The sequence below is a fragment of the Strix aluco genome, chromosome 1 (assembly GCF_031877795.1).
Source record: "Strix aluco isolate bStrAlu1 chromosome 1, bStrAlu1.hap1, whole genome shotgun sequence".
Taxonomy (NCBI): Eukaryota; Metazoa; Chordata; class Aves; order Strigiformes; family Strigidae; genus Strix; species Strix aluco.
In genome coordinates, this window is record NC_133931.1 from 56,002,924 (window position 1) to 56,030,015 (window position 27,092).

At 39.1% G+C, this 27,092-nt stretch overlaps 1 protein-coding gene across 6 annotated transcripts in view; it reads left to right on the forward strand.

The window, feature by feature from the left end:
- Nucleotides 1–27,092, forward strand: part of PTPRM (protein tyrosine phosphatase receptor type M) — a 506,702-nt gene that overhangs the window by 390,299 nt on the left and 89,311 nt on the right. For 2 of the 6 annotated variants that reach the window (XM_074821657.1, XM_074821676.1), the window contains 4 exons: nucleotides 1,390–1,541; nucleotides 4,061–4,135; nucleotides 4,363–4,389; nucleotides 9,295–9,482. In XM_074821657.1, coding sequence (XP_074677758.1) covers nucleotides 1,390–1,541; nucleotides 4,061–4,135; nucleotides 4,363–4,389; nucleotides 9,295–9,482 — 442 coding nt within the window. The remainder of the gene's footprint in view (nucleotides 1–1,389; nucleotides 1,542–4,060; nucleotides 4,136–4,362; nucleotides 4,390–9,294; nucleotides 9,483–27,092) is intronic. The other 4 variants (XM_074821666.1, XM_074821685.1, XM_074821694.1 and 1 more) reach the window with 2 other exon arrangements.

Consider the following 27,092-nt stretch of genomic DNA (forward strand, 5'->3'; position numbering starts at 1 on the left):
GGATTTTCAGATACAGCTAAGTATCCTTATAATGTTGCCCAGGGCAATTCTCCTAGAAACTTTTCTTTAAAAAACTGTTAAGAAGGAGTTGTTACCTGTTCACCAGTGTGTTGTTCACATGCAGGAGTTCTTGGAGAAAGTGCTGAGTTTGTGAGATTGACAGTGATTAAAGGTTGTATGAATAGAGACAGTACTCACAGGTCCCCTGGTGAGAAAGGGTAAGCCACTACATACTGCAGTGTCCTGGCTTTAGTGAGTATGCAGTGTCTAGATAGCTAATTGGATTGACAACTGTTTAAAGAGAAGATGCTGATTCCAGTCTGAAGACAAGGAAGTCTTGTGAAGAAAAGCTGCTTCTGCATGCCTTCCTGAAGCATTGCTCTAGTGCTGAATTGTCCTGAAGTTCTTTCCTATGGTCTGCACAGCTGTGAAATAAAATAAGTACAATATGTGCCTTACAAATGAAGTTTCAGTGACCACACTGGGGATGCTGCTGTTGTCACTTTTCAGATTCTGGTTTCACAACCCAGATAAGCTGAGAATTGCCCAGTGGTTTGCAGGTGGTGGGAGGAGCTGTATGTACTTTCAGCTTAAGGCTAAAGAAGATCAGAAGAGAAGCCATGCATGACTTCACATGTTGCCATCTGAGCTAAGGGTGGAAAGAGTAAAAAATGTATCCATTTAATGTTACCACTTTGATAAGCTTGTCCTTATAAAGGACTTCCATTAAGTTGTTCGTGCATTAGGAGATACATGTCAAATTCTACTTCAAATAATATATTACTCATGAAGGAGGGAGGAGATTGAAGGATGCTAAGATAGGAATTTTGTTTTACTTATGGACCTTGAGTGAAATTTTACTGACAGAAAATTGTCTTTAGAAATGGAGGTCAATTTAAAATGCCACTTGCTTGTGCAAAGTGTGTTAAGAAATCAAACATACTATACAGTATGATGTCAACCAGTTAGCTTTGTTACATGGTGTCTTAAGGAAACAGCTCCAGACAGTTCTACACATGTGAAGTTAAAATTTGTCAGTTCCAGTGAAATCTTCTCTCCTATCATTTTTATTTATGTATTTAAACAGTTGTAGCCTTCACATCACCTTTTTATGCAAATAGTCCCCTTTAATTCAGTGATGGTCCTTAAGGATTAAAGTGCTGTTCACCATAAGTCAGGGCATTGGCAACTGTCCCTTGATTATCAGATGCTGTTGAAAGACATGAGTGTGAAATCAATTGAGGTTTCCAGAAATGCAGAAATAATTGTAAATATGATTCTTAATAATGTGGTTACAAACTACGATACTAATCTAAACAACATGAAGACTGTGTCTGCTCACTGAGTGTTGTTTTTTTTCTTGTTTTTTCTCAACATGCATTTCTTAAGAAAATTGGCTAAAAAACGGAAAGAGACATTGAGTAGTACACGGCAGGAAATGACAGTGATGGTGAATTCGATGGATAAAAGCTACACTGAGCAAGGCACCAACTGTGACGAAGCTTTCTCTTTCATGGACACGCACAATCTAAATGGGAGATGTAAGTTTTTTCTTTTCTTTTCTTTTCTTTTTTCTGGAAAGTGGAAGAAAGGTGCAAATGGTTTTTAAAATATTCCTCATTACTCAGTCATGGAAAATCCATGCGACCCAGAGTTTCCCACTGTGCAGCACATTACAGTGTGTATTCGAATGAGCAAGACAGTCAGACGTCAAGAATAGACTTCTTTAAAAATAATAAGGATAATTGAGCTTTTTTCTGTCCATCCTTTTCTTCTGCAGAAGAGCAAAGACATTACTGAAACAGCTGTAGTTTTACCTTTCTCCAGTCTATTATGTTAAAAATTTTATATCCCTCATGCTGTCCCAAGTCCTTCAAATGCTTCCCTAGCTCACTTCTTTTTTTGTAGGCAAAATTTATTTTTGAATGTCATAATTTAATAATGGTGATCTGATTGTCTTAGTGTTTCCAATTCAAGATGATACTCTTTCTGTTGCTTGTGCAAAGGAAGAACTCAATGGAGTTATCGGTTCTGCAGTTTCATAACAGATTCTGTAAAAGCCTGGGTCTTCTTGGATCTACCCTGAAAATAAATAAAATTTGGGATATAAAATTTCCTGTATTAGAATTTTAGTCAAGGACTGCTGTCTGGGAGTTAGTATTAAGCAAAGACCAGGAAAAACAGCCATTTTTCATAATTGTTAAAAAGAATGAAAAAAGAATGACTGTGTTCAACAAAACTTGGGTTTTGTAGTTCTTAAGGAACCTCAGTTCTTCTTGTTATACCAGTGTTTCTTAACATCCTCAGAATTTGTCAAAGATTGAATTTTGTTTCAAGTACTAACAGTATGCGAGGCCCAACTCCCACTCTTTAATAATATGCTTAAGAACTTATCTTTGATGAGCTCAATTGTACAAACACTCTGTGAGGTTTATACAGGGAGACTTCCCTCAGCAGCATTAGGCTCAGAATTTGCAATGTTAATTTGCGTTTGAGTTACTTTTGAAATTGCTTTGAAATAGATCTTTCAAAATCCGACTTGCCTTTCTGGTGAGAACACACCATTGCAGTTAATGAGATTGCTTACTCCTGTGAAGAGATCAAGAGATTTGACTTTGTCTTCCACCATCATGATGTAGTTTTGCAGTGGTGTTACTGAATGGTCACAACAACCAAAGAAGCTGCAATGGGTTCCTGGGACTAAATCCTCTTTATGTAAACCACCTTAAGCCAATTTGAAATTATTGGCATAGCAAGTATTTTATATCTCTTGAGGGCTAGAACCTCTAATTAGACTTTCCATAAGAAGTGTGGTCACCAGAAGAAGCAGCCTGACAGTCTTTAGGAGTAATCTTCGTGTAGGGCCTTGTACTCAAGAGAACATTGCTACTTCATATGAAAGTTTATAATTCTGGCTGCTCTCTGTATCTAACCAGTTTTATTAGCTGCAGCAGCTCAACTAATCTCTGCATCCCTACCCAAAGGGAATACCACTCTGTTCTTTCCATCTAGTGATTCAGGAGACATAATCAAAGGAAAGTAGTCTCAGATATATTCATTTACAGGATAAGGGATAGCTGGCATCATTATGTAAGTGAGTTATCAGATAGCTCCATCTTAACAAGGGCTGGCAACTGTATGGCCTAGAAGATCAAATGAAAAAAAAAGGCGGATGAAAGCCAGCAGGAGTAATCTCACTCCTCATCCAGCAGATCCTGTCTTCCTCAGTTCTACTTTTGTTCACAAATTCCTGTTAGTCTGTTTATAGGTATCCAGAATGTGCTTACATTCACTGGTCTGACTGAACTTGAGCTGTGTAGACAAGCAGCTAAGGCTTAATTTGCTATGAGCTTTGCTTAAAAACCTTTAATGACTCTTTGTCTTAACATCCTGTAAAATGTTTTAACTCCCACCTGTTAAATGTATCTGTGCTTATAACAGTAATACACATGAACTTTGTATACCAGGGAACTAACGGAACTTAATTTGTTGCATTGGGTTTTCCCGTAGGTTTTACAAATGGTTAGATGATTAAATACCAATGCGAGCATTGGTCTATGTATCACTTCTTGAAAACCTTTGTTAAACAAAGAGAACTATTCAGGGCATAATAGTATCTGTGTATACATTATCCACCTGTCTGAACAAATCAAAAAAAAAGGAGAAAAAAAATTAACTGTAGTAGAATATTTGCATACAGTGTTTACAGTATTATTAAGTAAACTTAATAATGATCAAAGCTTCTGTCAAAACCACCTGTTACCATTGTGATGTCTTTATTCAAGCATCAGTATTCAGTCTAATCTTGTGATTTAAGAAGTATATTTGTCATCACCGACCCAGATGCTTTCTTTGATGACATTTCTTTTTAGAGAATTGATGAAATTCAGTGAGCTATTTTATTCACTGGACACACCTGGTTTTCCCTAGGTCCGGATTCCAGTGCAACAAATACAACAGGACGGACTCTAAACAAAGTCAATCACATACGCTGTATCACTCAGCTTAAATAGCCATATATCACTTTGCTGTCTCTAACCAGCTTTGTTTCTCTTTGCAGCTGTATCTTCACCATCTTCATTTACAATGAAAACTAACACATTGAGCACAACAGTGCCTAATTCTTATTACCCAGGTAACTGTTTTTTTTCTTGATTTCCACCCTATATAGACCTTTTCATAATAAAAGCATATATAATTATGTTATTATACTTCTTGCCTTAGAAATTTAATACATACACAAGCAACATACTGGTTGCTTACAGTAGCTTTCTGAAAGAAAACTCGGGAACATTTATCAATCATTTACTGTTCTCTCTCTTTTTACCTTTTCTGCATTGACCTGCTTATGATGTATGACAGATCCATTTGTGCCAACTGCAATTTTAGGTGAGAACATTTCCCTTTATCAAAGTTTATTGCTGAAGTAATTTAGAAAGTCACAGTTCTCGGGGTACAGACAATGCAAAAAGCTGGAGTTTTATACTAAAGGGAGAGGTTGTAGACTTGGCTACACTGAGAATTCTAAGGACAGTTATCAGTCTTGATTACTACTGTCATAGTGCAAGTCAGGGGAAAAAAGAGAAATAATTTTAACAAGTGAATTTGTGAGGAAATGTTTATGCATGTATTTGGAGTGACACAAAAGAATTTGATTATTGCAGCAATTGAAATAGTTTCCCTCATTTTTTTCCATTTTATCTGAGAACTGAAGATGTCACTTCTTAAAAATAACATTTTTTTCCTAATTAGACTATTCATGATACAGAAAATCGACAAAATACAGTTTTGGCCATCCACCAGCTATCATTTATTCTCACAATACCTCACAGTTTCTGACATGCTTGTCAAAGTGAAGTTTCAGAGGAGAGATGGTATTTTGAACAGCAAAAGGATAGCATGACACTTAGAGTATATAGTTTATTATGCATCGGTGTCACAGTAACAACATAAAACAGTAGAACTGTAGGTTAAAAACATACACTTAAAGTGTAAACCATTTCCACTGAGAATTTAGGAAAACCTGCTGTTGTCCAATGTCAAAAAGAAAGAGGTTTCTGCACAGTGGTAAAACAATAAGCATGAGGTGCTATTGCATTTTCAGTGCTTAAGTAACCCTAACCACTTTATGGCTTGTGTTCATTTACACCTCCTTCCTGTACTAACTTTAAACTAAACAGGGAGATTTTTTTAAAATAGTAAGTCAAAATATAACAGTGCACTGTAGCAAGAATTCAAACTCCAGTGTTAAGCCTATTTGCTCTTTTTACAATGATTAATATTTTTACGACAAATATTTTTCTTTCTCCTCCTTTTTCTTCAAATCACTGTAAAAAATATAAGACGCCTTAACTGATTCCTGCCCTTACACCGTGAGTTAAACAGGCTTAAGTAAAAGTAGAGTGAAGCATTTAAGTAGAAGTTTAGGAAGGTGATCTTGAAAATTTGTTATTGTGAAAGAATATTTAGCGCAGTGCATTTCAGTGTCATAACTTGGAGAAGGAACTTGTGCGGTTTTATACGTTATGTAAATCTGGAAGAAGGTAATGGTAGTGACTGTAACAATGTAATAATCTCCATGCAAATGAAATTTGCACTGCCTTTTAACTGCCTGAGATGTTAGATTTTTTTGTGTGCTTTAGCATTCATTCAACGCTTCATCCAGTAGATGTTCTTTCTGACCTTGTGGGTGGGCAAGGAGAAAAGTACTATTATCAGGAGAAAAACTTTGAGATTTTTGATCTGGTTTGTTAAGTTTTAGTTAATGGTTTCTCTGATTTTTTTTGTGATCCTTTGCTATATAATATGATGGTAAAATTATTTGTTAGCTTTTTTTCCCCGCAAGAGATAATCTCTAAGCAAGTAATTCAGGTATCAGACAAACACACACTGGGAATAAAAATTCTTTGTTTTTACTACGTCTGTAAAATTTTGAATTAGTTAGATAAGTATTTTATGGTCTACTATAGCAACCTGTGCTTACTCATTTCAGAAAATCTTCCAGTTATTTCACTGTGAAAAATTAATATTTTTGTAACCTTACATGTTAAAAATTCAGTATCCTTTTATGAGTGGTGTTCCATTCAGACCAGATCTCTCTCCCAAAATGTATTTATGACTCTCTGTATAAGAATAGTGGTTTACCTGATCAAATTAGCTGTGCTTGAGTCGGTAGAGGAATATAGCTATTAACAAAATATGCTGGGTTTTAATTGCAACTAATACCTGCCCCTGCTGTCTTCCAATTTCCAAAGAAGTGATGTTAGAAGTTGTGTTAGACCACAGGGTCAAGCCTATAGTTAGAACTAAATGAGCTTTTCAGTGTGACCTCCTGGGAAGGGTACAGGTCTGATGAATGGTTGAGTTTAGTGTTCAAAATCTGCTAGAAAGGCCACAACACACCATTTCCAAATTTATGAATTTATGTACAACAAGATCTTTGGACTATTCATGCAAATTAGGAACTTCATAGCCAATTGGGAAAAAAAAAAAGAAAGAAAGATAATTAGTGGTAAACTCTTTAAATGACTCCGAAGGCAACAGTCTGACTTCTTAGTTTCAGATATGAAGAAATTTTCTTACATTGGAGGGAAAACTTTCATGCTTAGTCTAATAACCTAAGTAAAAGCCTGAGATTTAATAAAGCACTTTACGTAACAGTAGCTAAACTTATAGTTGCTGGACATGAGTGTAGGTCATGTTTGTCTAGTATCAGTGATGCTCATATTTCTGAAATTGGAGAAAGAAGAGTCTCAGCCCAGAGAAGATACTGGGCTGGGTTTCTAGATATCTTCCATGCTGTGAGTTCATATAACTAGTAAATAAATATATTATTTAATAAGTGTTGTACAGCTCTGTGGGAATCAGTAAGTGGAGAGTAGAACAACTGCACCTGTAGAAGTATTTAAGCTGGACAAACTTGCCATTGCATATGAACACTGCATCTGGAGTTGCTCACCCTTTGAAAAACAGTGGACTGTTATGCCTGAAAAGCTCATGCTACAGTGCTCAAAGACAAAGCAAAAGGCTATAATACACATGGCTCCTAATGTACCATATAAACCAAGGATTGAAAGCAGTTTATTTAAAACAACTTAAAAGATCACTCTCAAGGAGGGAAAAATAGTATTAATGCAGCTATAAGAGATAAAGAAGTGGAGACAAGAAAATTAATCTAAAACAAAAGAGCTCACAGGAAAGAGATTCATAAGGATTAAACTGCTTAAGAAGACCCTGCTATCTGATAACTTTGCCTTCATCTTGATCACTAACAGTCTGTGTTACAAGGAATTCTGTGGTTTGCAAAAAAACCCCCAAGTTTTCTAACCTGTTCTAAAATTGAAATAAGCCACTCAAAAAATCATGATCAACTTCCTACACTTTGTCTTTTGTGTCTTAGCCACCTTGTAGTTTTCAGGTGCCATTTCAACAGCAACATACTGTACCTACACTTGTATACCACGCTTCATGCCATGCATCCCAAGGTGCTTTGCAGTACAATTTTATCACACATTAGAAGAAGTCAAATTTTGTGACTAAAATATTAATCCCTTTCCTCCGCATTAGATCAGGTTAGCAAACTGACAGGAAAAGTAGTGAATTGCCCATACTCATAGACATAAATTTTTCTCTTATTTTTGGTTTAGGAATGCACAGTTCATATTGACTGTATGCTTACTGAGGACCAGATTTCATGTGTCTTAGTATCCATGTGAATTGAGAGAACTTAAAATCATCCTTGAAGTATGATTTGTTGAGCTTTGTGGCTTTAACATCAATTTTCAGTGGTATGACTAAGACCAGAATCTCACCTTTAATGAGGTGTGGTAGTATTTTTGGTGTATATATGAGAATCTGGGACCTTTTCATCTAGAGTATTTGTGGAACTTCCTGCTGTAATATATCTAACTTATTAACATGGAAATAATATTTTAATGCTTCCCTTTCATACAACATGTTTTAGAAAGTAATATCTTTTTAATAAATATAGCATTTTTATAAATCCCTTGCTATATTAAGTGTGCAGCCAGTGAGGAGTAGTTTGAATAAGTCAAAGCACCACATTTACAATTTCATTTAAAAATCAAAAACTCTTTGAGGTATGTAAAATTATTATTTGGGTAAACAGAACAAAATATTTATGATTATACTTGGACCTTTGAATTTGGGTTGGTTTTGTTCTCTTGTCAAGTCTGAACAAATTTTTAAAATTCCATCTAAACAGGAAGAAAGTCATATTGCTTCCTTAGGTAGAGTGCACTTTCACTTATGTCTACTGCTAACTATAAGTTTTGATCTCAGTTGCATCTGTGTGAATTGACTCACAGTAAGATACCTTGTTTCAGTACATTTAATTTATACTGTGAAACTGAGATCAGAATCTGACTCATTTAGGGAATCACTCTGTAAAAACTAAATTACAAACATAAAATTACCTGTAATTATTAATGTAGTACTGTTGCTTATGCCCTGTTTCCTTTTTCTCCTCCTCTTTTTTTTCTCCTGATATGTATCTTCTTAAAAGTGCCAATCAATGGTAAGTTCCCCATTTGCCCCATGGAAGATATGTGGAGGGTTGGGAGAGTATGTGTCTCATAAAAATTTTAACCAGCCCCCTGGGTTCTCCTGTTTGTTGGCTTGCATGTCAGTTGACATATAACATTTCATGCCTAATGTGATGGCTCATGATATACCATGGTCCTAAAGCATGTTCAGCAGCCAGTCAAGACATTTTTCCTGATCAGATGATCCTTTGCATTTGTCCTCTTGTAGTTTGTCTCCAAATGTTGTATCAGATCTACATTTCCATTGCAGTCCTAGCTTGATGAAACCATAAGCCATTTTGTGCATCTTTTTATTTTGCTCACTCCAAACATTTGCTCTAAATTTGCAGTATAAAATATAGCACTTCAGTAATCTAAGAAGAATACAAGTCCAATTTCATTCCATAGGACTTGTTGAAGTTTCAGAATGAAACTTCTATGCAGTTTAGAACCAAATGCCTGATTTAAAACCTGTTTGTAATGAGCTAGTGATATTTAAAACAATATTAGAGTTCGGACTGCTCTGCAATGCTTCCATTGTAGAACCATGGACTTTGCCTCATTCCAATCAGTCTTGCAATTTCCCTGTGTAAACGCTCCATGGATTTACTGTTCTTCTGGTGTAGCCTTCACAGACAGAAGCAATACTGATGGTGTCAGATTTCTGCCATTCCTCTAGAAATCTGTGTAATTTATATTTCTTTTAATAAGTGAAAATGAGCCAGTACATTATGAGATGCTCTTTTTCTAGATGAAACCCATACGATGGTCAGTGACACAAGCAGCCTGGTCCAATCACATACCTACAAGAAGCGAGATCCAGTGGATGTACCCTACCAGACCGGACAGCTTCATCCAGCAATCCGTGTAGCTGACTTGCTACAGCACATCACCCAAATGAAGTGTGCAGAAGGCTATGGATTCAAAGAGGAGTATGAAGTAAGTGTCAGGTCTAATGATCTGATTATTATGGTTTTTGCACTTTGGCTTTGTCTGTCTGCTAGCTGTACCACAGAACAGGAAAAATAATTACTCAACCAAGAAAGCCAGCTGCTGTGTGAGGGAAGATATTGAACGGAAAGGATCATCTCTACAGTGAGCAAACCTTCTGATTGTAACCAGATAGGATGAGGAGTGAGACATAAAAACCTTTCTCAGAAATCTTTGCCTAATTCTAATTGCATAAAACTATATATTCAGAAAAACAGGTTCAGTAGTGTTCTCCCAGAACTTGCCATATTTTTCTTTTCTTATTGAAGAATGTAGCTTTTTTTCCAAAGTTCTACATTGCAGATTGTCGAATCACAGTTACCCTGCAACACGATATTAGCTTAGAAATAAGTTCTACAAGCAGTATTTCTTGGAATAATAGTATTCATCATGGAAAGGCAGCGCACAACTCTTCAGAGAGGCCCGTAGGGCTATAAAATTTATTCTGTGGTGCCTGAACTGTTTCCCACTAGCTGGAGGCTATCTCTAATCCTCATTATTTTCCATATGAACTTATAGTCTCTCTTTTTTCATTTTTTTTTTTAAATTCAACTTCTATTTCTTCATTTCATGCTGGAGTGACCTGTACCTCCCTGTTATCATCTTAATTTTAAATGTCATGACCATGACATAGAATCATAGAATGGTTTGGGTTGGAAGGGACCTTAAAGATCATCTAGTTCCAACCCCCTGCCATGGGCAGGGACACCTTCCACTAGATCAAGTTGCTCAAAGCCCCGTCTAACCTGGCCTTGAACACTTCCAAGGAGTGGAACCTCCACAACTTCCCTGGGCAACCTGTTCCAGTGTCTCACCATCCTCACAGTAAAGATTTCTTCCTTATATACAATCTAAATCTACCCTCTTTCAGTTTAAAGCCATTACCCCTTGTCCTATGATTACATGCCCTTGTAAAAAGTCCCTCCTCATCTTTTCTGTAGGCCCCCTTTAGGTACTGGAAAGCTGCTATAAGGTCTCCCCAGAGCCTTCTGTCCTCTAGGCTGAACAACCCCAACTCTCTCAGCCTGTCCTCATAAGGGAGGTGCTCCAGCCCCCTGATCATCTTTGTGGCCCTCCTCTGGACCCACTCCAACAGGTCCATGTCCCTCTATGTTGGGAGCCCCAGAGCTGGACACAGCACTCCAGGTGGGGTCCCACAAGAGAGAAGTAGAGGGGGAGCATCACCTCCATCATCCTGCTGGTCATGCTGCTTCTGATGCAGCCCAGGATACAGTTGGCTTTCTGGGCTGCAAGTGCATATTGCTGGGTCATTTTGAGCTTCTCGTCAAACAATACCCCCAAGTCCTTCTCTGCAGGGCTGCTCTCTATCCATTCTCCTCCAAGCCTGTATTTGTGCTTGGGATTGGCCTGACCCACGTGCAGGACCTTGCACTCGGCCTTGTTGAACTTCATGTTCACACAGGCCCACCTCTCAAGCCTGTCCAGCTCCCTCTGGATGCCATCCCTTCCCTCCAGCGTGTCGACCGCACACACAGCTTGGTGTCGTCGGCAAACTCGCTGAGGGTGCACTCATTCCCATTGTCCATGCCACAGGCCACGTCCTGCCCAAGATTAAGGGTACTATTATGCATGACTTTAAGAGCTTAGTTTTGCTGAAGAGTCTCAAGAACACACCGCTCCTCATCCAAATCATATATTTGACTGAACAGAGACTTACCGACCTGGTTCCTTGTCTAATGTGAGGGAGGATTTGAGACCTTTTAAAATCTGCTTAGGTGCAGTATTGTAGTTGTTAGGGTGTAAAAATTAATGTCCTTAGTCCACTTTTCTCTGCCTTTTAACTCATATTTTGAGGAGTTTATTCTTGTGAATGATTCTCACATACAGGAATGTTCTAATACAGGTTGATAAGATGTCTACAGCAAGTAGTTTCCCACAAGTTTACAATTCAGTGGATTTGAACCCCCCAAAAAAGTAGCATAAATATATTTACTTCTCATAGGAAAAATACATAAGATTGATCCACAGGGTCGGACTATAAATTGCCAAACTTGTCATAGGAGTGAATGAGAATTAGTGAGATAACTTTGATTGATGAGGTACGAAGATGCACTGCATAAGAACTTGTGGGGTCTGTTCTGTAGGCAGACCTGAAGCTGTCACCTCTGAAATATTCAGTTAACTTTTAATACATTATATGGACTATGATCCAAGATGATGTGACTAGATTTAAAAAAAAAAAATGTTCTCTGCCGTGTGGTCTGGGAAGCAAATCATGGTCACCAGCAGCCCATCCCCTCCATTTCCAGGAGCAGGCTACACTTGACAGAGTCTGTATCTGCCTCTGTTTGTGGTAGTGTCCATTTGTCCAGTTGAGGAACCTGTCCAAATTGTACTGCATGTCCAACCCAGTACACAGTCCTAAATTTCCTTTCCTTGGAAACTAGAATGTGAGAAATCAGAGGAACAGGTGTAAATGGGTCTTACTGTGATGTGACTCTGACATAACCAGTGAGAAGCAGAATGATACAGATTCAATTTTAACTCTGTCTTCTCAAAGTAGAAGCCAGCAATAAAAAGATCGCTTCTCATTCTTTCATCTGATAGAAAGAGAAGGGAGGAGGACAACCTGCTAAAGTAATTTAAATTACTTCCACCCTGTAGGGCAAGCAACAATTTCTCTTTTGGGCATGCACAAGTGTGCACTGCCCTAGAGGCTTAATGTACCGTGCTTAAGTTTTAAAGGTAGGATGTACTCATTAGTTTCTACAGGTCCTTCAGGATGAATAATACAATTACTAGGACATTACTGAGTTTTTACAAGTGTGCATACTGCTTGCATTTTACAAGAGATGGTGGTTTTTTGAAGTTTGTGCTTTGTCATGCCGACTCCACGTTATAACAGTTGCTTAAATATGTAATTGTTTAAACTGGTATTTGTGGTATTAGGCTTCCAAAGCCCATGCTTCAGGCCACTTCCAAAGTCACTGATGACATTTTTTCCCCTAAAACGTAGAAAACAATTCATTCCCAGAAGGAGCTAATCACTTGTCAACTTTCATTTGTGTAGCTGACTTAAACAAGTTTGCTCCTGTGAGGTTTTTATGCCACTGTTATTTAAAAATGATAGAATTGAAAATTCTTGTCTTTGGAAAAGATTTGCTCATCAGCCAAAACCTTTTATACCAGCATTAAGCCTAGAGGAAAGCTACAATTAATTTACAAAGAAAAAAAAGAAGACCGTAAAATGGAATTCATAATGCAACCAATGACATGGCTTTTTAACTACAGTGGATCAAATGATGCTGCTGAAAAACAGTTTCCAGGAAAATCACTTAATTTTGAGCTTACCAAACTGATGAGTGGCATCCCATTATGGACAGTAGATGTAGTCATGACTAATGCCAGTAGATGCAATACATTAGGGTGCAGTTTATTAATAGTGACAGGGAAGGGGGACTTAAAATAGTGCAGCTGTGTCTGAAAAAGTCCTCTTTATATATGGAAATTGTTTATAATCGGAATGAACCATAACTAGCCATATCTTTGAGGGTTTTTTCCATTGAATTAGTGCAGTATCGCTCTTTCTCCTCCATATGCAGTTAAAAAATGCCCAGTATATTCTAGCACTGCTAAGATTGTGAATCTCTTTGTTTACGCTGCTGTCAGACTGATACTGTCCTCTTTACAAGGTTGAACTAGACAAAGAAAGAATTTTTTCCTTATAAATTATCAGAAGGATAGCTGTCCAAATGAAAAGGAAGAGATAGTTTGGCAGGGGATTTGTTTTGAATGAAGTCTCATAGATGATTTTTGCTCTAACAAGACAGCAGGATTATATAGTCTCACCAGGGAAGGAGTTTGATTCAGGAGAAATTCACACAGGATTCACTCTGAAAATAAATCTGTTGAACCGAACAGAAAGTAAAGTAGCACATTACCCATTAACAGCACTTCAGAGGAGTGCAAGGATACAGAGCACTTACTGTTGTGCAGTTTTAAGTGCTTTAAAATAAAACTTAATAATTAGAGTCACTATTCTCAATAATTAGGGCTATAGTTCACAATCTAAGCACATCTGTGTAGTTTTAAGTCCTGTTGGCTTCATGCATGAGTTTTTGGAGTAACATAGCTGACACAAAAGATATTGGTTGAAAAAATCGTTTTTAAGCAACGGCAGGCTGGTATTTAGTCACTCATTGCTCAACTCTGCGTTAGGATTACCCACCTGAGATATTGTGTATCTTTAGCTCCCAATATACGGGGTCGTGGGGGAACACCGTACTTTGCAGGATTGCACCCTTTTGTTCTCCTTCTGGGAGGAGCTGAGATACTTTGGTTCTCATTGCTGAAAAAGCTTTGGTTGAATGTCAGCAGGGAAACATTCCACAGCCTGGCCCTGTTCTTGTGATGGCATGTGCGAAGGCTCCTGTTCCCTAGAGCAGGATCAGGCCCTGGCTCTTGGATGTTGCAGTGCAGCTTCAAATTTTGTGTCTAGCTGTGCCTTGTAGGAGAGCAAATACAGATGTGTTCTTAGCATCATGTTGGTACCAAGTACACCGCCCATTTTCCCATGTGTTTCTCAGGTGTGGAAATAACGTGGATACATTTCTGTAAGCTGTGGACTCAAATGCAGACCTTCATTTCTGGCCTAGTGAAGTGTGAATGATCGGAAGGGATTGCACAGAAATCCTTAAACTCAGGGAAATTTTCACACAGCTAGTCTGCAGTAGATCTTTAAAATCCTTTCTATCCTCTGCCAGACCCTTAAGAAAGGAGAGATTTTGACTTGGTTCCAGCAACATTAGACTGACACGATAACAGTGGCCTGATTTCACATGCACCCCTACACTAATTGTGGGTTATTTAAGCTGCTCCCCAGTACTACAGCATGAGAGAGCTTTTACTGATCATGAAGTATGCTCATTGCTTATCTACTTTCTGCATTACAGAAACAAAATAAATAGAAAAGGAGGGTGAAAGTAGTCTCTACAATTCATCACTTGTTTCTCCTTACACCTGCCACCTTTTGGTTTTAGTCTCCCTAGTTTCACAGTGCTTTGCACTGTATCCTTTCACAAGGACATGTATCTGTCAAAAGGCCATAAACACATAGATGAAAAGAAGCGAGTTCATCTCCTTCCCAAATGGATTAGGCTATCAGGGCCAGCATAGCTTGGTATAGCTAGGGCAGAAACAGAGAATCTCATCAAAACCTTATCATTTTAAATAAGATTTATTTTTAACCCTATTTTTGCATCAGTAAAAATTGGTGCCTGTTTAGTGTAAATTGGTTCTTTGCCAAATTAAGGTTAGTTGACATAAGGCAGTTTCGAATTGATTTCAGAGTGTCCACACAGGAACTTGGACTGGTTTAACAGAATTGATTTAAAAACACACCTTTAATTAAACCAGTGCAACTTTGTGTAGATAAAGCCTTGCAAAATCAATTTCACATTATGTTCCATGACAGGGAGTTCTGAGCTTCCATTATCTCAAACCCAGAGGTTCCTCTGAAAAGCCAGGATTTGCAAAGGGTTTCCTGCTCAGATCAGCCTCACTTACTGTCAGGAACAGGACTGTGTCAATAGGAACAGGACTGTGTCAATAACGGAGTTTAAAAAAAGGTTCCTCCATGTAGCTTTAACTTTAAGGCTTTTCCCCGCACTCTCTCTCTTGCCTTCCATCTCCTCCCCTCCTGTCAAACACATCCTTTCTCAGGGCTTTGTGGCAGTTAACTGTTTCAGTCAGGAAATTATTTTATAATATCATTAAATCAATACTATTCTAAATACAGTGAAGTTAAATACTGTCAAAATAAACTATAGTGATTATGCCCTTTTTATGCTGCATGGTCTCCAGTCTGAGGGGTTGCACCAGTGTAACTGTATTAATCTTTAAATCACCACAGTTAAATAGATGGATACCTGTACAGGCTCAGAGGGCCTATCAAGGTCAGGAACATGAAATATATTATCTAATGTATGTTAATTCATTTCAGTTTAGTACTTATTAGCACCTATTACAATTGGTAGAAGAAATTTAAAATAGGCTGTCCAGTCATGGTCACTGTTCAGTTATACCTTGGGGGATTGTGGTCAAAGGTGATAATAAAAAAATTGATAATTTGAAGAGGATTTGAAGGTGAGTGTTGAAAATAATTGGGGGCATGAAAGCTTATCTTTATAGCAATATATTCATTGAAATGGAACTTCATAAGATATGCAGGTAGATGTGCTGATAGCCAATTAGAACAAAGTTTTTCACACAGTGTACTACTGGCCAGTGAAATATCTGGGGTAAATAGAAAATTATTTTAAGAAACAAAATAGGAAAAAACCTCTCTAAAACCAGCAGAAATACAGATCCTTGTTTTTGGGAACATAAAGTATTGTGGGCAAGCAGGAAAATTTTCATGGAGAAAGTTTAGCCCATAGGTGCCTGCCTAAGATTTTGTTTTCTCCAGACCACTGTTACATAAATGTCTGACCTAGGACAGAAGTCTGATATGTTTCCATCTTCTGCTGTTATGCAAAAGCATAACAGACTAGAATCCTGTCACTCCAACCCAGTCCTCCAGTCTCAGCTTTTCTTTGGTTCCAGCTGAAAGACAACTTTGCTGCCACATGACACTTCTAAGCCCTGTGCTTCTGGGGCCCTGTTCTGAAATCTTGAAAATAGTAGGAAAAATAAGTATTTTGTTGATATTATGTTGATACAGCTACTGGCAGGACCCAGCTGGTGCTGCTTTTTCTGCATGTGTTCCTTGTGACTGCAACTGGCTTGTCTCACCTCCAACCTGTACATTTTTATCATGCCTTTTTCTCTGATTTTATTTGATATTCTGCAGCACCAGCTGAGACAGTCAATACCACAATCAGTGCAGGTTATTTTCAGTCCCACAAGACATAAATTACAAAGAAAGCAGACAGACTCTGGAACATTGGGTGGGAATGGGGGCATTAGTCCACAGTGTAAATATACGAAGGATACCACCTGCATCTTCCAGCACTGAGAGCAGGTAACTGTTTGTCTCTCCTTCTATTTTTGTACTAATGAGAAAACTCATTAGAGATTGTAAACGTAACAGAATAGAAACAGAAGTAAAATAGTGGGAATTTGTCCTGTGAAAACGGTGTGGAAAATTGTTGGAAATATTAGTCTGTAGAGCTCATTGCTATTATTTTCTGTGAAGTTTAATCTGTTTAGATGGGGCTCAGAACAATCACCTGAATGCCTAGTTGAATCTTTTGTCTTTAATACTGGAAAGTTGCAGTGGTCTGATTATAGGCATATATTATTATGCAAGTGTTTTCTCCCATGCATAATGACGAATAACCACAACTGATGGTGATATAAAGGTCCTTTATGAGAGACAGGTATTTCTTCTTTATGCAAGGACTGTGTTCAGAAAAACCCAGTTTCTTCAGATTGCCGTGGGATCTGCAGCAGCCTTCCATGAATCCCAGGTAACTGCTCCTGCTTGGTTTTATCCCAGACTCTGGGACACTGGAAGCCTTGGCATGGGGGAGATCATATCTAGGGAGGCCAACAGCAATAGTAAAAATGAGCAGCTGCCATGTTCACAAAGCATGTTTTGGTTTGGAAATCCTAAGGTACTACAGATCAATACCAAATTGTTGAAATAAAGGCATCCCAAACCAGAAACTACATTCACTACTAAATAGACTATGTTATTAGTGACACAACTTCCCAGTGCATACAATATCCCTTTAGTTCTTTAATAAGTCTCGTAGCAGAATGGGTGACTTCAGCTGTTGATCAGCAAGAATCAGTTGTCAACAATTGGCTGAATGGCAGTTAATAGGAGCTTGTTTGGGGTTTTTTTTGTTCAGAAGAGAGATGGTTTGCTGAAGGTCTGTTGGCATGTCAGCCAGTTTTATGCAATTCTGAACTTATCCTTAATAATCTGTTTCTGTTCTTAACAGATTTCAAATGTATGAGAAGTGCTGTCACAGTACTTAATATAATTCACATCACACTGCCCTATGCTGCAGTGTGGCTAACTGCCCAGTGATCAAGGTGTCCCAGGACTTTTTAAATCTCACACTTTCCTTCTCCCACTCTTCCTAAATGCCTTCTCCTCCAATTTAAATAAAAGTGCATGTATATGCAGAAGCAGCTTTCTAATTTGTTTTTGTTTAAGCAGGTTTAATTAGTATTTATTCTTACCACAGGTTATAGATTTAGGCAGGTCATGGCTTCATTAGAAAGGCTTTGGGGTTTTATCTGTTTGAATAATAAAACTGCAGAGGCGTATAGACTAGAACACTTCCAATATCCTTAGGATTATTCTCAGTGGAGTGTAGGCAGCTGTTGGCTTGTGCTGTGACACAGCTATTTTTGGTACTGATCAGTCTGTGATTTACTTGGGTGTGAACCTCCTGTTTTCTTCTTAGTAGCCTGAATAGTCTGAACTGTGTATGATGTCAGACAGCAAGGATGCCTAACAAGAACAAGAATGCCTAATTCATCCCAGTGTTTTTCTCCATGTGAGTCTACCAGACTCAGTCTTGTATGTAAGGTTTAGACTGTGTCCCAAGGAAAGCCTGGTAGTTTTTAAGTGCATCTTTCTTGACCATTGTATCCCTGTAAGCAGTTAAAACAGAGACTGGTGGTATTGATCCACTCAGAGAAGTGTTGGTCCACTCAGAAGTCATGAGATATAGATGCTTAAGCTGATCGATTGGATGGATAAACTTAATGCAAGTTGTTCTTATGTAGGAGCTGCTATTTCAATCATCTCTGGCAGCTATTTTAATCATTCTCTGCCTCCACTTGGTCTGGTAGTCCTGTGTATATGGTGGCAAACATATGAGTGAATTAAAAAATCTTATCAGCAATAAAAAATGGGCTGTAATCTGTCAATTCTCATGGTCCTGAAGGTACCCTGGGAGTCTTTTGCATGCTCAGATATTTAGCAGACATTCATTTCATATTTCAGCATAGCCAGACTGAAAATCAAGATGTAATGTAAAGCATGATAAGCACCTCTGAGGTTAGTCCTGATCCTTAATCAGTGAGTCTACTTAAGCATTTAAAATGGAACCATTTTAGATGTTACATGCAGTGTTGTGGATGTGCCTCTTGTCCTTTGTTATTCCATGGGAATAAAGTTTCAATCTGCTTTAGAAAGTGTAGAGGTTGTCCAATCTTGGATCCAGCTACCACAGCAGTCTTTCAAAACTTGTTTTAATTTTGCTTCCCTCTTTCCTGACCTATGACTCCAACATTAGGATCTTTTATTCTCTGAAGGCATTGCAAAATCTTTCTGGAAGGATTTGTGGGCATGTGCAATGTCATACTGGAGCAATAAAAGAAATAGCTTCCAAGTTTCACTGATAGTTGTCAACTCAGCACCCATCAGATCTTTGGAAATCCAGTATCCATATCTGATAAGTCCAAGTAATTAACACAGGGGTTATACAATTTTAATGGGAAGAATTAACCTTTTCCATCTTACTGCTTCCTCGTGTTTGGATGTACACAGAGGTATATGCTTATTCTTTTAATGACCAACATTCACACATCACTCCACTGTTTTAGCATGTGAAATCTGTTGCATCATTATTCTCCAGCCTGTCTTGTCTTCCTCTCCTTTGGCAGCCACAGGTTAAGGAACAGTCAAACTCTACTAAGCGTACTTCTCAGAATATATTTTACTCTGGTTGTCTGTTAGGCAAGTAATTTCTGCTGAATGATCTTGCTACTGTGCTTTTGCTAGTATCAAATTTATGCTCTCTCTGCACCTTTTGAAATTAGGGTTTAGTTTCAGATTTAGCCAAACTGTGAGTCATTATGGGCTATTGAACACCACGGTAGGAAACTAAATGAGGCCACTGAACTTAATTTCACTCATAATGTGAGTTTCCAGAGGGAAATCCACAAGAATGGCTTTAATGGTCACAGTGATAAGGTGATAGGTTAAACTTTCTAAATGCTAGTGACAAGTATGATTTGAAAGAAAGAAAAGTTTTGAAACATTGCAGGCTATATGCTGCATATTTGCACCAGCCTGACTTATTAATTATTCAAATAAGACATTGAATATTTGATCAGAATCTGTAATCCCTTCTTCAGTTAACATATTATTTACTTTTGAAAACTGCTGAGGTACCATACTTTTCCCATTGCACCTGCAAAAATGAATTGGTCCAATTTATGTGCACAGAATAATATATTGTGCTTTAATGTTCAAGATATTATTCATTACTTCCTACTCACACAAGCGTCCTTACCTCCTTCATATTTTATTAGTGCCCTTTAAAAAGACATAAAAAATCAGTCATGTAGTTATTCCATTTTAAATTATGCAAATTATGTTAAATGCAATTATAATCTATTCTTTATTAATTATATATACACCCTATGTGTTTTCTATGGATTGTATTTATTCACTACAAATAATTAGGGATTTTAGTCCATTGCTGATTTCATGACTGGAGCATTATTATTGGCTGTTTGTAAAGTGAGAGGAACACTTTTCAAATCAAATTAGCATAATTTAGCTATTAGGAGTTTTCATTTAGCAGCAGTTTATACACAGCATACCTAAAATATGCATTATTTTCTATAATACATTTGTTTTAAATAAGTTAAAATAGCCATCATAAATTTTTTAGGAAATGAAAATTTGTATTCTTATGTAGCCTGTGGCTCAGTGTAACTTTTAAGAAATTTTCTAACTGGAATACAAAACTTCTTCTTACACATTTCCTGTAGTGCTTTAGTAATTGTCCTGTCAATGTAACAGATGATCAGCAATTTTTATCAGGAATCTTTTTTTTGTTACAACATACTGATTTGATGGCCCAAAAGATTCTGTGGGAAATATTAAGTCCACAAAAATCTGGCGGGCCATAGTTGGGCAGACAAGGGGGTTGGCAAGCCTACTTTTTCTATCCTGCTGGTTTTCTGCCATTGCCTGTGTCTCAGTGTGATAACTGCTCCCCCCAGTTACCCATCTCATGGGATCTCAGTGATGCCACTGTCTATACTTTTGTATGGCTACTGCTGTTCTCCAACTGCTTGGCTCTGTATCCATCTTATTAATTAGCAGTTCGGTCACCCTGGGTCCTCAGCAAGTCATCTGAGAGGTGAAGAGGACAAGCCTGCCAAACAGCCGTGAGAAGATGCAAGCATCTTGGTTAGGGAAAGATGAGCAGGGCAACTATGGGCCCAAGGCCAAAGCTGATGGGAAGACTGGAGTGCACATGGAAACAAAGCATCCCAGGAGGTGGGCAGAAGAAAAAGCACGCTGGCTTCGGGGATTTGCAAAATACTGTCAGTGAGAGTATGTCAGAAATGAAATGATGGCAGCATCAACCATGTTAAATTACTGGATTTACTAGGTTTACAGCTCAGTTCAGGACTGATGAAAATTCGTAATACTGACACTTCTTCACAAGACAGGAGCAGCAGATTGGAGTCAGTCACCACAAACCCACCCACAAGAGCTGAAAGGTTTAGGTTTACAGCATGATTTGGAGTCCAAGGCAGGGAGGACCTTAAGCACATGTTAAAGTCCAGTTTGTTATAAAGGGATGTAAGGGACTGTTTTAAAGTTGCTTTTAATATACATTCTTTCCTGTTCTACATTTTAGCATTCACTTAAATGGAAGCAACACCAGGGGCATCGGATACATAGTAGTTTAGATATGTTCATGTAATGGTGACAAAGCTTGAATATCTGTCCACCAAAGTGGTGCAGTTTCTTCCCCTTAAGATCTTAAAAAGATTTATGACTGACAATGCTCTGCTTTGGTCTGTGGAAAAAAATAGATAGCGTGTGTTTATGTAAGGTTAAAATGCATCTACTAGCTGAGCTCAGTTATTACCCGTCTAGCTTTAAGGTGCTTGTCTGTGCAATAACAACTGCTTTTAACATATAACAGAGAAGAAGCTCTTATATCTCCAAGAGGGAGGTCTGAATCTCTAAACAGGCTATCTCCACTCTTACACCAGACACCAAAGGGAGACACAAAAAGAGAGGACCTTCCTTGATGCACAGACTGGGGCTGTTCAGAAGCAGACATAGCTGTGGCTGCCTTCTGCTAGCAAAGGTAGCCTGCAGTAAAGGGGATATAAGTTCTTTTTAGCAAAATTATAGATTTTTGTCTCTGTCCTACCCAAACAGTGACAGGTTTCCCTTCTGAACAGAATGCCTCCTAGTTCTTCCTCTGGGATGGTGGAAGCTTCCATGCAGTGCAGTACTGGGTCCTGAAGTAAGCAAAAAGTTTTAGTGTGTGATTCAACTGGGAGAAGGAAACAGGAATACTTTGCCTTTGATGCTTAAATACTTGACTGTATCACAGAGCTTAGAGTTTTGACATGAGAAAATATTACCATTCAGATTATTTACAATAAATACCTACACCTGAGCAATCTCTGTGCTTTTCCTTACCAAGAATGACAAAGCAACAAAATTCCAGTATGACATAACAAGTGTTAAGAAGATAGGTCTAATCCTGTATCCTCTACTCAGAAAAGAACAGTAAAAACAGCCATCTCCAACCCCACATGAATAGTTAGGAAAGAAATAAGGTGACTTAAATAGATGGGGGAAAGCTTGTAGTGCAAAGCTGGTTTTAGATTTTCATGTCCTTCCAAGATCTGAATCTAAGCATGACTGTCAAGTTGAGACATGGGATCACAGAATCATAGAATGGTTTGGGTTGGAAGGGACCTTAAAGATCATCTAGTTCCAACCCCCTGCCATGGGCAGGGACACCTTCCACTAGACCAGGTTGCTCAAAGCCCCGTCCAACCTGGCCTTGAACACTGCCAGGGAGGGGGCAGCCACAGCTTCTCTGGGCAACCTGTTCCAGTGTCTCACCACCCTCACAGGAAAGAATTTCTTCCTTATGTCTAATCTAAATCTACCTTCTTTCAGTTTAAAACTGTTACCCCTCATCCTATCACTACACTCCCTGATAAAGAGTCCCTCCCCATCTTTCCTGTTGGCCCCCTTTAAGTACTGGAAGTATATATTCTTTTTAATCTTGAGAAAGACTGCATACAACAGTTCTTTTGTCTTTTGTGATACCAGTATTGCTCTTCCAAGTGCTGTCAGCCATTATTCATTGCCAGAATACTTTATTGTTGCTTGAAGAATATTTCAGAACATTGTCCTCTGCATTAGGCTGTGATATCAGCTGAACTTTTGTTTGCTTAGCCTTGTTTTTTATCTGCACCTGTTTCTATTTGTCATTGGTGTCTCTGGTCAAGTTGGACAAATAACTACAGTAAAACTCAACATTTTCAGTTTATAGTTTTGCTCATTCACTCATTCATACATGAACTCCAGCTTTTATGCTCTGTGTAACACTGCTGTACACAGCTTCTGTAAGATTGACATAATAAACTTTGTAAAGATTCTATGAGTAAGGAAATCCTTAAAGTGGCACAGAGCCACTTGATCAGCTCCAGTACCAAGTCTCTACCTTGTTTCCAGGATAGTGAAATATCACTTATTCCTGGCTGCTGTAATACCCCCTTAGGATATTCTGAGCTGTGCCAGAGATCAGTGTTACTTCTGCAATGCTAACAACAATTATTCATTATTCCTTATAATATAGGGAATCAGGAGCACCCAACAAAGCTATTAAGCAGCATGTTTAAAGTGAACAAAAGGAAATATTTTTCACACAGCACATAATTACATCGTGGACCTCATTGCCTCAAGATGCCGTGAAGCCAAAATTATAAATGGGTTCAAAAATGGGCTAGACAAATTCATTATTAAACACAATGGCTGTGTGCAGTCTCTGGCTGAGGAAGAGATTGCTCAGGAAAACCATTGATTGCTAGAAGCTAAGAGAGTATGCTGGGGAAAGATTCACTCTCTATTTGCTCTATTCTTCATACTTTTTTGTAAACATCTGCTACTAGTACTGTTGTAGGAAAAATAATGGGTTGTGTGGAGCTCTGGTTTGACACAGTATGGCTGTTAACACACTTGAAGAAAATAAATCAATGCTTCTGTATATACAAAGCAAACAATGTGATGTGAAATAGTAATTCTTATATTTTTTTTTACATACTGGTAGTCAATTTTATAGAACTAACATCAGTTTATAAAGAACTCAAAGAGCTCTTTAAGTTAGCTAGCATCCTCGGTGTTTTCTAGTTCTTTTACTTTAGTAGCTGTTCTCCTGGTATACCGTCTTGCCATTGGACTGTGAAATGCAAGATGATGATGCTGTAAAGGGAAAGAGAAAAACAGAAATTCAGTTGTAAAATATTTTTATTTTAAAATGCATGTAGTTGCTATGCTAAAGCCTAATCCTTGAGCCTTTATTCTGAGCAGTGCTTTATTCTACAAAGAATCTTGTTTAGATTAATTAGGCACTTTCAACAGTCATGTTACTTACAGGACACAGAGGTAGTGGAATTAAACTCCTAGTGTGGGTAGTAAACCACTTCTTGACTTTTGGAGAGCAAAAGGCGGACAGTTATATGAATTCTGAAATTAAACAGGTTGAGCTTCCAAACCACACCAAAGCATTTGCTTTGGTTTTGCACTGGGGAACACATTTTAAATCTAAGCAAATTTTGTGTCTTGCCGGTTTCCTAGTAGTTTTATACACATTTCAATTTTACCACTGACTTTTTAATTGTCTCTTCTTTTACAACATCACCAGCTTGAATTTTACGTTTTGATGGTTACATTGTGAATCAAGTCTATAGAACCGACAGTAGCTAGAACATACAAAAACGTTTGAATCCAAGGAAAATCACATAAATTGCTCATGCTTTTTATATGTTTAATTGTAGATCTGGTTAGAGATTGACATTATTTTCCCTCCATTTGTCAGTTCTTTGCACAGCATTTGTGTTTATTTTACTGATATTTACTAAGCACATGTATCTCTGGCACACAAATCTGAAAAAGGCCATGCTGTCTGCAGCATTTAGGGCTTCTATAAAGTTTAACTGTTTTCTGGATTGCTTTTTATTTCTTGTTACTGAGACTATGTGTTTGTTATTTTTTGGTGACATTTTTTCAAAACGCTATGATTCTGCCATCAATCAATTTTTAAATATTGTGAAGGTAGAAGGACAGCCTAGTTGGGAAGCAAATGTCTTTCCTGTTGACATAACTAGAATTATGTTTTCTTTTAGCTCAGGTATGCTACAGTGGGATTGACTTAAATATCTTGTAAGAGATCAGGTTGGATCTTTTAAAAATAGCCCTTTTCCAAGGGCCAAGAAATGAATGAAACTACTAAACTTTCATCTAGCTACACACTGACAAAAAGGTCTGCTTGTGCTTACTCAATATTTACACTCATTCCCCAGAAGTGCTCCCTCTGATACCAGAAATCTTCCCCACAGATAAAGCTTTACCTTTTGCTACATCCCCTCCTATATCTGGGGACCCTGCTACTCACCTGCTGACTGCCACAGGAGGGTAAGGTGAAAACATCCATAGTCCCAGAGCTATTACAGGAGTATTTGAAAGCACAGAGATAGTGTGTAACAGTGATTCTTCCCTCAGTGGAGGTGATGCTGAACAATATGTGAGGTATGCTACAATTTTTGTGTTTCCCTACTTGATCCAGCCCAGATCTACCCTGCATCTCTCACCTAGGTTCTGCCATTGCTACCTCCTTCCCCTGAATGCAGTAGGCAGGATAGTGGGTGAGGGCCGTCGCCCCTAACACCAGGAAAAGTGAGGAGCAGGAGGTGGACTACATTTGTGCTTTACTCCTTTCAGCTAGCAGCACTCTTCTTTTTTCCCTGGGAAAACAGTGGAGATATGCTAACTGGTGAGGCTAGGGTGTGGAAACAGTTGTGGGAAGGAATCATAGAATCATCATCTAGGTTGGAAAAGACCTTGAAGATCACCTCATCCAACCATTAACCTAACATTGACAGTTCCCAACTACACCATATCCCTAAGCACTATGTCAACCCGACTCTTAAACACCTCCAGGGATGGGGACTCCACCATCTCCCTGGGCAGCCCATTCCAACTCCTAACAACCCGTTCTGTAAAGAAATACTTCCTAATATCCAGTCTAAACCTTCCCTGGTACAATTTGAGGCCATTCCCTCTTGTCCTATCACTTATTACTTGGTTAAAGAGACTCATCCCCAGCTCTCTGCAACCTCCTTTCAGGTAGTTGTAGAGGGCAATGAGGTCTCCCCTCAGCCTCCTCTTCTCCAGACTAAACAACCCCAGTTCCCTCAGCCGCTCCTCGTACGACATGTGCTCCAGACCCTTCACCAGCTTCGTTGCCCTTCTCTGGACATGCTCAAGTAATTCAATGTCCTTTTTGGAGTGAGGGGCCCAAAACTGAACACAGTAATCGAGGTGCGGCCTCACCAGTGCCAAGTACAGGGGTAAGATCACTTCCCTGTCCCTGCTGGCCACGCTATTTCTGATACAAGCCAGGATGCCATTGGCCTTCTTGGCCACCTGGGCACACTGCTGGCTCATGTTCAGCCGGCTGTCAATCAACACCCCCAGGTCCCTCTCTGACTGACAGCTCTCCAGCCACTCCTCCCCAAGCCTGTAGCGCTGCTGGGGGTTGTTGTGGCCCAAGTGCTGCACCCGGCATTTGGCCTTATTGAAACTCCTACAGTTGGCCTTAGCCCATCGCTCCAGCCTGTCCAGGTCTCTCTGCAGAGCCTCCCTACCCTCGAGCAGATCAACACTCCCACCCAACTTGGTGTTGCCTGCAAACTTACTGAGGGTGCACTCGATCCCCTCATCTAGATCATCAATCAAGATGTTAAACAGGAGTGGCCCCAAAACCAAGCCCTGGGGGACACCACTCGTGACCGGCCGCCAACTGGATTTAACTCCATTCACCAAAACTCTTTGGGCCCGGCCATCCAGCCAGTTTTTTACCCAGCAGAGCGTGTGCCCATCCAAGCCTCGAGCAGCCAGTTTTGCCAGGAGAATGCTGTGGGAAACGGTGTCAAAGGCCTTACTAAAGTCAAGGTAGACAACATCCACAGCCTTTCCCTCATCCAATAAGCAGGTCGCCCTGTCGTAGAAGGAGATCAGGTTTGTCAAGCAGGACCTGCCTTTCATAAACCCATGCTGACTGGGCCTGATCATCTGGTTGTCCCGCATGTGTAGTATGATGGTACTCAGGATGAGCTGTTCCATCACCTTCCCGGGCACCAACATCAAGCTGACAGGCCTGTAATTTCCCGGATCATCCTTCTGACCCTTCTTATATATGGGCATCACATTAGCCAATTTCCAGTCTGTCAGGACCTCCCCAGTCAGCCAGGATTGCTGGTAAATGATGGAAAGTGGCTTGGCGAGCACCCCAGCCAGCTCCTTCAGCACCCTCGGGTGTATCCCATCCAGTCCCATAGACTTGTGTGTGTCTATGTGATGCAGTAGGTCACTGACTATCTCCTCCTGGAATGCGGGGGGGTCGTTCTCCCAGTCTGTCTTCTGGCTGAGGAGGCTGGATTCCCTCAATACAACTGGTCTTGTTATTAAAGACTGAGGCAAAGAAGGCATTAAGGACCTCAGCCTTCTCCTCATCACTTGTTACCATGTTTCCTCCTGCATCTAGCAGGGGATGGAGGCTCTCCCTGGTCTTTCTTTTG